The sequence below is a fragment of the Carettochelys insculpta genome, chromosome 1, assembly GCF_033958435.1.
Source record: "Carettochelys insculpta isolate YL-2023 chromosome 1, ASM3395843v1, whole genome shotgun sequence".
In the NCBI taxonomy this organism is placed as follows: Eukaryota; Metazoa; Chordata; order Testudines; family Carettochelyidae; genus Carettochelys; species Carettochelys insculpta.
The window spans coordinates 312,314,555-312,328,723 of NC_134137.1; the positions used below are offsets into that span (position 1 = coordinate 312,314,555).

At 45.3% G+C, this 14,169-nt stretch overlaps 1 protein-coding gene across 1 annotated transcript in view; it reads right to left on the reverse strand.

Moving 5' to 3' along the window:
- RAP1B (RAP1B, member of RAS oncogene family) overlaps window positions 1-14,169 on the reverse strand; it is a 102,377-nt gene that overhangs the window by 47,593 nt on the left and 40,615 nt on the right. Inside the window, exon 2 of the mRNA XM_075013306.1 lies at window positions 10,527-10,612. Coding sequence (XP_074869407.1) covers window positions 10,527-10,583 — 57 coding nt within the window. The 5' untranslated portion in view covers window positions 10,584-10,612. The remainder of the gene's footprint in view (window positions 1-10,526; window positions 10,613-14,169) is intronic.

Sequence of the window (14,169 nt, forward strand, 5' to 3'; positions counted from 1 at the left end):
GCTGTTGAACGTGCCGCTGCATCTGCCACGTCCAGGGCAATCTAGACTCCCGTCCGCGACTCTGCATAGCCCTCTTGAACAATCGCCTTTAACACCGGCTTCTTGTCTTCCGGGAGTGAATCCATGAGGGGAGTAAGTCTAGAGTAATTGTCAAAGTTGTGGTTTGATAGATGTGCTGTGTAATTTGCCACTCTCAATAATAGGGTAGGAGGAGGAATATACCTTCCTGCCAAACAGCTCTAGCTTCTTAGCATCTTTATCCGACCCCCCCCGATTTGTACCGAGACGCCTTCGACCTCTGCTGGGATGATTCAGCCACCAAAGAACTGGGTTGTGGGTGACTAAAGAGGAACTCCATACCCTGGGCTGGGACGAAGTACTTCTTATCCGCTCTCTTGTTCATAGGTGGAATAGAGGCCGGGGTTTGCCATATGTTAGTGGCTGACTCCATAATGGCTTCGTCCAGCGGGATAGCGATTTTAGATGAAGCCGGGGATCTCAAATTTTTCAGGAGTTTATGATGCTTCTCCTGCACCTCTGCTATTTGAATGTCCTGCGTGAAAGCTACTCTTTTGAACAGCTCCTGGAATTGTTTAAGGTCATCGGGGGGGGGGCTGACATCCCCGGGGGCCATGGCCTCATCTGGGGAGGATGAGGAGGAACCACTGGGGTAAACCTCCCTCAAATCCTCTGGCTCCTGAGGTCAATGATATACTTGCTCCCTGGAGGATTGTGAAGGAAAGTCTCGGGATTCTGGACCTAATTCCCCCTGAGACAACTGTGTTCCCATCCCAGAGCGAGAGTGTACATGGAGGTATTGATGAGAAGCAGGGTAGGACCTGCCCCTGGATCTAGACCTGCAGTGTCTGTGTTCAGCATGATGAGGACGACCATAGCAGCATGGGCAAGGGCCCGGTGATGGAGACCTGGACCATGATCGGGGCGTGTACCCCTGTCGTCTGGGAGAGCGGGACCTCTGTGACGACAGATAGCGGTGAAGCTGGTTTGTGATAGTACTCAAGGGGATCCATGCCCAGAAATGGTGAAGGTGGCCCAAGCCACGGCAAAATTGGTTGGAGAAACAGAGAGGGAGGTCCTAGATCAGCCGGTAGAATTACAGCCCTTCGGTGCAGTGCATGTATCTTGGGTGGGGTGGGGGGCGTGGCGTGGCTAGGTGATAAGGGCAGCACAGCCCTGCCTGGAGATGGACTGAGGTGCTGAGTTTTTGCTTGTGCCTTGCCCCTCCCCTGCAGGGTGGGCGCCACCCCTTCCCGTGCCAGGGATCTCGGCCCCGTTGTCGGCACTGCGCTCAGCACAGTCAGCTGCAGGTAGCTTCCTCCAGCACCGGTAGGCTCCGTGCCGGGTGCCCCTGCGCTGTCGGCGCCGCCGATTCCAGCACTTGCCTCGCTGGCGCTTGCGGCGCCTTGCGTGCTGTCTGTTGTGTAATCGGAGGCTCAGCCTCTGCCACGTGCGCTGCTGTGCTGCCGCTTTCATGAGCTCGCAGCTGGGGGCTCTGTGTTCCGCTCGTCCTGCCGCTGGGCCCGCCAGCAAGGATCAAGCCGGGGAGAGAGTTTCCTCCTCTTCTGCACCAAGGGGGTCAAAGAGGCTGCCTTCTTTTTATGCAACCCAGAGGGCCCTTCCGCGTAAGGCTTCCCCAGCAGTTCTGGCTGGAGAGCCTTATCAAGCAAGATCATTTTGAGCCTCATCTCTCCGTCTTTCCTGGCCCTGGCTGTAAGCTTAGCGCAGTGGGAACACTTCTGGGTAACGTGTGAGACTCTCCCAGGCAGCAAATGCATTCACTATGCCCATCGGAGGCCGCCACAGCTTCGCGGCATGACTCACATGTTTTAAACCCCGAGGAGGCCATCGCGGTGAGTCTTTACTGTTAATAGGGTACTTAGCCACTAATCAGCACTTTCTAACCCAAAACAACAATCACCAGCCTGCGGGGCAGCAGACGGCTTAACTAGCCTTCTTGTCTGCCCCCTCTCCTTCGTTCCTCTTCTTTCTGCTAGAAAATATTCCCTCTGTCTTTTTTTTTTTTTTGATAGTGACAAAAACAAACAAGCAAACTACACATAAAAACAACTCTATCTGTCGCTGGCTTTAGCCTGAGCGGATTCCATCTGCAGCTGATGGCGGTTGAGAAGAATCTGGCGGGGACCGGATCGCGCACATGGCCGGGGATGTGCAAGGGAGCGGCGCGCGTCAGCGCACGCGCAATCCAATAGAAACTGCTAGAAGAATTCTGATCTGTGGTGCCGGGCGAGCCCGACACCTATTGTGGAGCACTCATGGGGACCACGCGAAGAAGAACTGATTTTTAGCACGTCTGATTGACTAGATCATTCATGATCCCTGGAAGGCCTGCTGAGATGGTCCACTGCAACACTGAGTACGTCAGGCATAAAAGTGAATGGAATGACTTATGCAAAACTCCCACAAAATCAGGGCTTCTTGACATAGGGGAGAGGAACACCCCCCCCCCCCCACCTGTTGATAAAGAACATCTCTGTTGTCTGTACTCGTCAACAAGCAATATCCTGCTAAGATGAGGTTGGAAGACTTGCCACAGGAGCCAAATTGTCCTCAACTTTCTAACACCGATATGAAATGACAGGTCCAATAGGTCGCAAGGGTCTTGAGTGAGGAGGTTCCCCAAGTGGACTCCCCCACCCTAGGTCTGATACATCTATCATTAAGGACAGAGAGGGTTGCGGGGACTCTCACAAACCATTTGAATATCTGCCCCTCAGTGAGGTGAGTCCAGTATTGTTTGAGACAGCACCACTATCATGTATGCCTGGGTGGTATACTGATGCTAGTCAGGACTCAAGAAATCTGAGCCAGAGTTTGGCATATTGATCAACAAATATGTCCATGCCACCACGTGCTCCAGGAGTTTCAGACACCTTATTGTGGTAGTAGGAAACTATGATGTTGCTTATGATGTTGGAGGGGTCTTGAAACCTTGTCTCTGGAAGATATGCTCTGGCTTGTATTGAATCTAACAGTCTCTGTAAATTCTATACTGGGTGACTAACGTGAATTTTGATTTATAAGGATAATGTAGTCTGAACAAAAGGAGCTTCTGAACTTGTGTCTCTGACCAACCTTTGACCAGGCAGTCATTCAAGTATGGGAAAAGCTGGATGTGGTATCTGAGGAGGAAGGCAACTACCACTGCCATACACCAGGTGAATACCTTTGGGGCAGCTGACAGACCAAAGGGGAGGACCATAAATTGGTAGTGTATTCCATTTGTCATGAATCTGACAAACATCTTATGTGGTGGGTATGTGAAAATAAGTGTCCTGAAGGTCAAGGATGGCAAACTAGTTTGCTGGGTCCAAGGAGAGGATTATCAAGGCTCAGGACACCATGCAAAATGATCTTTTTTACAAACTTGTTCAGTTCTCACCAGGTCCAGAATGGGTTTGAGGATTAGAAAAAACAGGAGTAAAGCCCTTGGCCCCTAAATACCTGAGGGGCTTACTTTACTTATCTTAAAGCCAGAAGTGGTTGCACCCCTGGATGAGGAAAAGCTCATGAGAAGGGCCCCTGCAGCGGGATAGGGGAACTGAACTGAATGGAGTATCCCCTTTCTACTATGTGCAGGACCCACTGATATCCAGGAGCAAGCCTGGCAGAAAGGGGATAGGTGAGAAACTGGGGTGGGGGAAGGATCCACTGTTGGATGAGTATATCACCCTCAACTGTACTTTCCAAAGGCCTGCTTAGGGCCTAGTGATTTCTCCTGGCCAATTCCCGGAGAGCACCTACCACAATTTCTGTTTCTGTAACTCTAAGGATTCCTAGGTTGCTGGTGACACGGACAAGATGGACGGTGGGGCATGAAATGTCTATGCCTGGGGCCTACAATCAAAATAGTAAGAAGAGTCACTTTTTCAAATTCAGTTACCAAAAATAAAAATCCTTCAGAGCGACAATGCATGTGATTACAAAATAGTCCTTAATACATAATGTGAAAACCATATTTTTTGTAATTCCTGTTTTAAGAACAGCACACCCAGTACTTTGTATCAGTTAGAAAGCTTAAGTTACTTTCACCCCTGGATCAGAGAGCAAATGAGGACAAGAAAAAGGCTGTGCCTGGGGATAGGCTCTTAAGTACGAAGAAGCAATTTTCACATCAGCCCTCCACAGCCCCACCTCACTGCACAAACCTGACACACACACCCTGCCAGCCAAAGCCATCCCCAAGCTTTACACCCCGCCCCCATTCCTGCAGACCACCATCCCGCTCCCCCCCCCCCCCCACCCCCATCTCCAGGATTAACTCACCTCAGCCAACGAGCAGACTGATTCGGCCACCTCTCCCCGCAGCTCTCCTGTGGGCCTGGCACTTCTCCCACCTGTAGCATGGGTGGCTACCTACCCTGCAGTCACTGTTGACTGTTAAACCAATTAAGTTTAGTTCCATTATTTCAGTGGTGGCAGCACCTGGAGACGCAACTGACTCCCTAAAGAGCCACGTGCAGTCCCGGAGCTGCAGACTGCTAACCCTGCTCTATGCTAAGCGGACAGCGTATGACTCTCCAAGGTTGTCCTGGAGTCCTTGAGACTGTGGAGCCTTCTGTACATTTTCTCCAAATGGAGAGAAGGACCTTCAAAGGAAAGGTCCTGTACAGTTCGTCAGACCTCATTTCATAGGCTCAGAATGTGCCTCTCCTCGAGGCTATACTCAAGGCCATGACAGCATTGGCTTGCTAAACCCAGGATTGTGAATTCAGTCCTTGAGGGGCCCAATAACGATCTGAGGCAAATAGATTAAAAAATAAAATGATCTGTCAGGGATGGTGATAGGTCCTGCTGCAAGGGCAGAAGACTGGATTCAATGACAGCTGAAGGTTCCTTCCAGTTCTACGAGACAGGTGTATCTCCACCTCCGTGGCATCTAACACAGCTTGAAGGGCCACTATGGATATCAAATTTGCCCTCCTCCACCAAGGCCATGAACTCCACTCTGGATTCCTGTGGGAGCAACTCTGTAGACTTTACCATGGATGAGGAGGTGTTGAAATAGTATCTGCTGACCAGCGCTTACTGGTTGGAAAGAGTTGTAAACCCCTGTTGAATAAAATTTTCCTTCCACTTTGGCTCCCTGTTTTCTGGGAAGCGTCCTTGGTACCCTGATATTCCCAATAGCTGGCTACATCCACAACTAAGAAGGAGGGTGGTCATACAAATCTTTGTAACCCCGGATGGTACAATACACCTCCTTTTGCTCCTCTTAGCTGTAGAGGGTGCTGAGGCTGGGGTTTGCCATATATTTTTAGAACTGTTCAAAATGGTCTTTACCAACAGCAGAGTCACTTGAGGGCTGATGCAGGAAAAAAAAAAAAAAAAAAAGTCTGCTGTTGCATCAGCCTCCCCTGTGACCTCCTCAGCTTGGACTCCCACTCCACATAACAGCTGGAGTGCTCTACTGTCCTCCAAGGCAGGTGCAGTGGCAATACCTACTACTGCCTCATCTGGTGACGAGGAGATGGAGCATCCACGTGTAGGCACCATACCCTCAGCCCTGGTGGGATCCCTAGGACCAAACGCCTGTGGCTGGAGTACAAGATAACCCTGGTATAGAATGCTCCCTTGGTGCCATTCCTGAAGCCCGAGAGGTTTCCAGCATTAATGCCAGTGCCATCATCACGAGTGCTGTGAAGAGCATGCTCAATGTTGACAGTGCAGTACTTGGTACCACTGTCAGTGCTGAGGGCATAGATGCTAGTATAAAACGCTTGTACTATTGATGTTGATATTGCAGTTATCACCAGTGCTGACGGAACAAATGATATCAAAGCCATTGACAGTCCTGGATGGGAATGGTGGGTCTGACCTTGGCTCTCATGATAGGCTCAGGGTGTCCAGAAAGGCCAAGGCCACTGGGGAATTGGTTGCACTGGACAGACCATTGTACCAGGAGGAAGCAGTAGCTTCTTCACAAGGATGATCCTGCATTCCTACTGAAGTGAAAGAAGTTGAACTCCGACTCCAAAGCTTTCACAACGGAGAACAACGTTGTCCTTGTCACTGGACGGTAGGCCAAACCTGATGCTGCTTGATGGTGTGGTGCCAGGGGTGCAGTGCTGGGGGTCTGAACAGCACAGCCAGCTTTCCTCAAGATGTGGGCTGGGTTGCTATATGGTACAGTGATGACTTCCTTTAAGGGAGTGGAGCAGGAAAAACAGTGCCATGGTTTGCAGCAAGCTCTACACTGCCAGGAAAAACCTCCAGGGTAAAGGGAATGTGACTTTCCCTGGTGCCAACAGTGAGCGAGTGCTGGTGCAGACTTCCGCCTGACAGGAGTCGACGCATGCTTGGCAAGCTGGGGGTATCAGAAGGAGCAGTCCTGTTTGGGTCTCACAGGTGCTGTCTTCCTGTGCTCAGAGATGGAAGAGCTACCCCTCTCATGCCTCTTATTTGTGAGGTACTGAGGATTGGGACCTATGCTTCCTTGGTACATGGGCTTCCCACGTCAACACCATATGGTGCAGCGTCACCTTATGCTTTGTTAACACCAGCTCCAAGGCCAGGGCACTCTGCAATGAGGAACAAGTTCTTGGTACCAGGTTGGACAAGACTCACTCAGGCTGAGTGCTGCCTCCAACGGAATGGTCTTCAATTGTTGTCCTCTGTCTTTTATAGTTCTTGGCTTGAGGGTCCCGGAAACTGTACAGCCATGTTTCTGATGGGATTCTCCCAGACACTTTAAAACAAGAAATCTGGAAATCACTCTTAGGTATATGTTTGCCACATTCTGCACAGGCTTTAAAGCCTGGCAACCTAGGCATACCCATGCCTCTCTCCAAAGAGCTCCATAATTAAATATGACAACTGAACTATTTACAATTTGAAAGAGAACTGCTACTGTTCAGGCACTTACTAGGACAAGTATGGGGAAGTTTCAGCTAACTCATCGGTGGTAAGAAGGAATGGGGAGGGCCCAGTCGGCAGGGCCCTATGGTAGGTGCCATGAAGGTGCCACTCTAGAGGCTGACCCTACAACTACCTGCTAGAGGAAAAATCTTCCAGTAACTGTACACATGCATCTAATGTGGAATGCACATGAACAATCACTCAAAGAACTTCTCAACATAGTTGAGTCCAAAGCAGATGGAAGAGTTTCAAAAACGACATCACCTCACAAAACTAGGTGACTGGGCAAAACCAAAATTTCCTTTATCATGTTGATAAAGACAATTCAATGTATACTGAAAACAATTCCAATTGTATGTATAAAATGAAGAGGAATAAATTAGCTGTCACCACTCAAAAGAGATCTTGGAATCACTGTGGATCTCTCTCTGAAAACATCAACTCTATGTACAGCAGCAGTCAAAGAGGCAAATGGAATCTTGAGAATCATTATGGCCATGTCTACACAGCACTCTGCCCAGCGCCGCTGCCAGCACAGCGATGCAAAATGAGCTTCCCAGGATAACAAATGGCACACAATTTGCACACTCCCAAAGCTCATTACCACAGCCCTGTGAGTTCGGCAGCAGCAGAAGGGGATTCTGGCACTGCAGAGGCCACATGGACGGGCCTCTGCTGGCTAGATGTTTGAGGCATAAGGGACTGGTGACAGAGGGGGCATTAGCCGGCAGAGGCACATCCACAAGGCCTCTGCCATGCCAGCACCCCCTTCTGCAGCCGCCAAACTCTCATGGGGCTATGGTAATGAGCTTCAGACATATGCAAGTGGTACGCCATTCGCGATTCCAGGAAGCTCATTTTGCATAGCTTTGCCAGCAGCTGCGCTGGGCAGAACATCCTGTAGACCCAGCCTAAAGGAATAGAAAATAAGACAGAATATCTTATTACCTTTATATAAAACTATGGTACATCCACATCTTGAATACTGCATTCAGATTTGGTTACCATACCTCAAAAGAGATATACTGGAATTGGAAAGATCTGAAAAGGGGAATGGGAAGACTATAAAGATCTATAAAATCATGACTGGAGCAGAAAAAGACAATAAGAGTTATTCTTTCCAACACCACAAACTAGGAGTCGCCAAATGACAATAGGTAGGAGGTTTAAAAACAAAAACAAAACCAAACATTTCTACACACAATGCGGAGTCAACCTGTGGAATTCCTTGCCAGAGGAGGTTGTGAAGGCTGAGACTACAACAGGATGCAAAAGAGAAATTCATAGATAAATTCATGGAGGACAAGTCCATCAATGGCTATTAGCCAGGATGGGCAGGGATGGTGTTGCTAGCCTTCGTTTGTCAGAAGCTGGGAATGGGTGATAGATCACTTGACGATTTCTGTTCACTCCCTTTGGGGTACCTGACATTGGTCACTGTCAGAAGCCAGAATGCTGGACTAGAACCACCACTGGTCTGACCCAGTATGGTTGTTCTTATGTAAGCACATGCCAATAATTCTCACTTATGCTTGTGTCTAGTACAATTCTTTTCCTGTTCTTATGTTTACATTCTTGATTTAAAGAGCGACCTATAAAAAACGTATTGTGCTTGAGTACATCCTGGCTTTTTTACTATGTAAAAAAGTAACGTGAGAAATACGGAGTACCACTTGAAAGATAAGTTGCTCTCACCACCACCTCAGGATCTTTCTAGGCTAAGAGCTGACCTACACTGACATGCAGATTGACACGCTGCGGTCCATCTTCCAGAGTTTGATTTTGCCATGGGTGTTAAGATGTGGCAAAATCGACCACTCCGGGCTCAGCTGTTGTCCCTATACTCCATGCTATCACATGGAGTAAGGCATGTTGGTGTGAGCCTGAAGAGTCCTGGACTTCAACTAGGGCAGAAAGATTCTGGTACATTGATTCTAGCCACGCTAATGGTGTAGCTAGAATCAACTCTAGATAGAATTGTGTATCCGAGATCGACTTTATTCCCTACTATAGATCTAGCCAAAGAGAAAAAAAATGTTCAAGTACCAGTGACATTACATCAAGTGAACCAAGAAAGTGAAATGTAAGCAATTAAAGTAGAAAAATTTATGAACAGAGCAAAAATTTTAACACATTATTCCAATGAGTAACATTTTGGGATGAAAGAAACCTTTTATTACAGAATTTGACATCCGTATCCTTTTATTTAAGGTGTCACAGTTCTCAGTACACATCAAGACCTTCCAATGAAGTACTGAAAAACCAAGGATTATCTGAGATATTTCACACATGGTACTTTTAAGAATAGGAGATGAAATCCACACCTTGAATATGCTTCACTTTCACACATCAGATGAAAACACCTACTTCCATCTGGCACCAACATTCCATGAACACTACATTTATTTAGTATTCGTATATATACACATACACACACACACCACTAGCAAATTCTTTTATAAGTGTTTTTCCATCTATGGGGCAGACATCCCAGGGAAAGGATGGGAAATTGTCAAGGGAGGCATAAGCTATGTGGGTTTTCTTTGTTGAGAGCAGTGGCTGTCTATCATGGGCAGCCATGGCTCGTACAGAAGGGCCGTGCTCACTCAGGTGAAGACAAGACAGACAGCTTGGGCCCTGCTACCTGGGCTTAGGCTCTTCCCACACAACCTATCCCCTTCCAGGGGGAAGGCAGAGTAGAAGCAGCACAGAAATAGGGCAGCAACAGGGCAGTGTGTCTGCTGTGAAAAGTGATATGGACCTGCCGTTCTTACTTCTGTACTGCTGCTGGCACAGTACTGCCTTCAGGGCTAGGCAGCAGCCTCTCCTCTCTGCCTTCAGAGCTGGATGGCGATATAAGCACTTATGGGAGGGGGCCTCATCAAACATCATTCACAAAGAGGAGGGGGCCTGATCAAATATGTTTGAAAACCATTGCTTTAAAGGAGAGGAGCAAAAGGAGGTTTCAGTAAGTTTTCCAAGGCAGGATACATTCTCACTGGTTAATATAACCAAGAAAATATCTAAGCGTGTATGCGGTGTGGTGCAGTGGACCATCATTATCGCTGTAGCTGGAGGCGGGAGAAAAATCAATCTAATCCATTATGAACAGACACACCTGGGACCTGTTCCACTTCCACCCCTATAACTGATCAACTATGAGTAACCTTTGATAAGTTATTTCATCTTGACAGTTTCAGTTTCTTGCCTATACAACAATAGGGATGTACTTTCCCTCCTGTGCAAAGCATTGAGCACCATAGCTTAAAAGCACTTTAACAGGGAGAAATTAGCAAAATCAGAGATGGGTAAAGTCTTACATCTCAAGTTGATGAGACTGGCAAGAACGTGTTCTTAAGGTTAAGTTAAGCATCCTTTTAGTACTAAGCATCCGATTGCTACTAGTTTGGTCAACATAGATTCATGCACATCCAGTAGCCCATTTGTGTGCATTCACGAAGTCTGCAAACATACATGGAGAAGTAAATGCCTGTACCGAGCCAAACATGCTCAAGTCATTTGTTTCCACATATGAAAGCACACCTATCTTCTAACTAAAAATAGGTCTCAAGTCAGTGGAAGAGTCTAACCTGCCTCAAAGTCATAACACTTAAAGAAATAGTACTTACCAGAGCAGACTTTCCAACACCTCCTGAGCCAAGAACAACTAACTTGTATTCACGCATGGTGCAAATGTTGAGTCACCTCTTGATACCTACAATACACAAGAAAAAAATTATACTCTGAACTTCTAAAGAACAACTGCTTTACAAGAACTTAAATTATTTTGTAGTATAATGTTCTATAACAGCACTCATAGCTTCCTACTCATCTGATGGTCAGTGTAACAAAACTAAATTTAACACTTAATTTTGTATCAGCTGATAGCTTACTAGTGATAGGTAACCTGCAGTTAAGGAAGATGATATCTAAACAATCTGCTTCTTGATTTGCTAAGGAAATTACATACCATAACTGGCTGTCATAATCTGTACTCAGTTTTATGATCAATACCAGTACTTCTACTTATTCGCCTAGTTAAAAATTACGATGCACTCAGAAGACTTTCCCTCCTACCAGGACAGTTAAACTTATGCTTTTTCTTTGGAAACTTAGAGGATTACACTATGCACCTCTGCATCTGCTACATGAATTAAGCTCCATCACAAAATATTTCAGATTTGCAAATACAACTAATTATATATCAGCTAGTTTTTCCACTCTGTAAAACAGCATGTAAACTTTTACTGCACTGCCTAGGTTTAGAATGTCTTTACGTTGACCAAGGTATCCACCATTGTGCCTACCGTTTGGCCGAAAAGTATTTAAGTATCCAGCAGTTTGCTTTACCTACTTGCTGGCTTTCCATCAATCGAGATGCACACACACAGATACTATTCAGAGACTAAGCCAGAAAGGAACACTAAATCATTTTAGCTGATACACAACATAAGCCACAGAATTTCATCCAGTTACTCCCATGAGCCAAACTTGTGTACAGATAAAACATCTTCCAGAAAGGCATCCATTCTTGATCTGAATTTGTTCCAATGGTTAAGCAAAAATGGGTTTCTTGCTTCTGATATGAACTTGTCTTTTGTTATTTGCCTTGTTATACCTTTTGGCACATAAAATAACCCTCTGGTACCTTATATTTTCTCACTGAAAATACCTGCACACCATAATCAAGTCACATCCTGATTTTTTTTTAAATGCCCTAAACAGAGTGGGCATCTTCAGTCTCTTGCTGCAAGACTTATCAGTCTTCAAATAAGTTCTGCTATGCATCCTCTCCAAATTTTCAAAATAAGAGTATCTTACAGCCCCGCTCTGCCCCAAACAATCTTGCATTCTCTCCCCACTCCATAATTCCTTTTTGGGTGAACACCCTACAACTCTGACACAAATTTCAGATATAAAAGAGCTGAAATCATGAAATGCATTATTTTTTTAAAAATATGACTGGGAAATTGACCAAAATGGACTGACTTTGGTAAAGCCCTAAGAATGGTCCTTAAATCCTCTTCAGTCATTGTGTCATGCTTTGGGAGCAATCTTCAGCTCTGCAAGTACAGCTGTTATTTTTTGCTTCTAGATTTATCACCTTGCATTTGGCAATAATTAGGCCCCAATTCTGTCATGAGGATCAGAGAACCCTATGACTTTTAAAAGCCTTCATGACTTCACAGACCACCTGGGTGGAAGCTGCAGGGTACAAGGTACAGGATCCCTGCAGACCCCAGACACTGCAGGAACCCTGGTGCTCTGTATCCACGTGGGCGATGGCAGCCCTGGAGTGCCCAGCAGCTGTTTTGTCTTTTACTTAAAAAAATAAAAAAATAAATATAAGTTGGGGACAGGTCATGGGCAATGAAGAACAATTCATGGAATTCTGTGATCCGTCTAACTTTTACTAAAAATACACAATCTTAGCCTTCGCAATAGTAAGTTGTCTTTGATCAAACAGGTTCAGCTTACTAAACAAACCTAATCACTGACTACTCATCAATATTTAGCAAACTCAGTCTGTGTCAAATTTTTTTAAAAAACTCAGCAGTTATTTTTATATGCACTTCCAAACGATTGATAAAAATATTGAGTGGTATTGGGTCTAGAAGAGATCCCCCGAATTCTGAATTTCTGGTTCAGAATGCCACCCTTAACATACACATTTCTGATGACATGTGAAGCCCTGAGTGCACACATAGCCCCTTAAGTCCTGCCCCAAAGGCCTTCTACACCAATTTCAGTATGTTACCATTTTCAAAACCCTAGAAAACCATCTAGGATGTTTAATGTCCAGTTCTGAGCAATCCATAGCACATACACATATGGATCTACCCAACATATTCTGCCTTCACACTCCACTGAGAGCCAGGAGATAAAATTTAGTAAAAGTGCTTTAGGCAGTCTCCTTTTATGTATACTATTACCTCATGCATTACAAGGACTGCTTCCCTTCCTTAGATACATCGTAATTATCTCAAGACAGACAACACCCGCCCCACCCCCCCAAAGACCTTTTTGATCTGTCAGTTTTTATTGAAATTTTTTTTCAGTTGTATGTACTTATGTCAGTATACTGGAAATGAGATTGATCTGATAAAATGGGTCTGTCCCATGAAAGGTCATCACTGAATAAATCAGTGTGTTAGTATTTAAAGTGCTATATATCTGCTCTTTTGTTGGAGTACAGACTAATCTGGCTACCTCTCTGTTACTACAGCAGGTATCTAAGAATAGTTCACTTTCACTTTCTGCTTGGAAAAAGATATGCATTCCAACTAGCAGGTATAAAAGCTTAGAAAGTAGATTCAATTTTATCCTCTCCTTGCCCAGTGTACTGAAAACTTGAGAGTTTTAAACAGGAATGCACATAGTATCTAGAGATACCTTCCAGCAAAGTCAAAAAAAGAACAAGATGAGCCACAAACAACAAAAGACCTTCCCTTCATATACACAGTCAAGATGCTCTGTGACCTGAAAATACTAGGTCATCTTCCAGAAAATGAATGACTGGTGGCATGGAAGTTTCGTAATATTCATAACCTGGAGTTCACAAATGGGCTGATCTAGCAATTGACTACTACCCTTACATAAATTGCTGTGCTTGTGTTTTAAATCCTAATATTGCCGTGGTTCTTCATTTCCTTTTTTGCTATACTGTTTATCCATGCTCCCCAAAGCCTCATCTCATACCACACAAGTCAGCTGCAAGGTATCATCCTTAGCTAGAACTCTCTGTATAAAATGTACAGTCCTGCAGCAGTGTTCATTCCAGGTCATTAGCAAGCAAGAGTGAGGTAAAATCTTTCAGTGAAACAACTTGTTCATTGAAAACTTCTCTCTTCCACCCAGATATTACCTCACTCACCTTGTCACCCTGAAGAGTCAGGGCAGTCAAGCATAACTAGGATGACCAACAGCCATGCTTTAATTGTGCTCCTGACAAAATTTCTATTGTACGCTTGCTTCAGAGAGTACCAGCATAACAGAATTAACATGCTGGCAAAAAAAAAAAAAATACCGGAAACCTAAAAATTATTTGACCTGACCAACCACGTATAAAAGCATAGCTACACAACTGTCATTTTAATTTTATTTGATGAAGCAATGGCCAGAGTTTGGAAACACACAGACTCGGACATTGCTAGTTAAACACATTTTATAGGTATAAAATGGTACACCGCATGTCAAAGCGGTTATATAAAAATATTTGGTTTTATTTTTACAAAATGAAAACAGTACAATTAAAATTAAAAGAGATTTTAA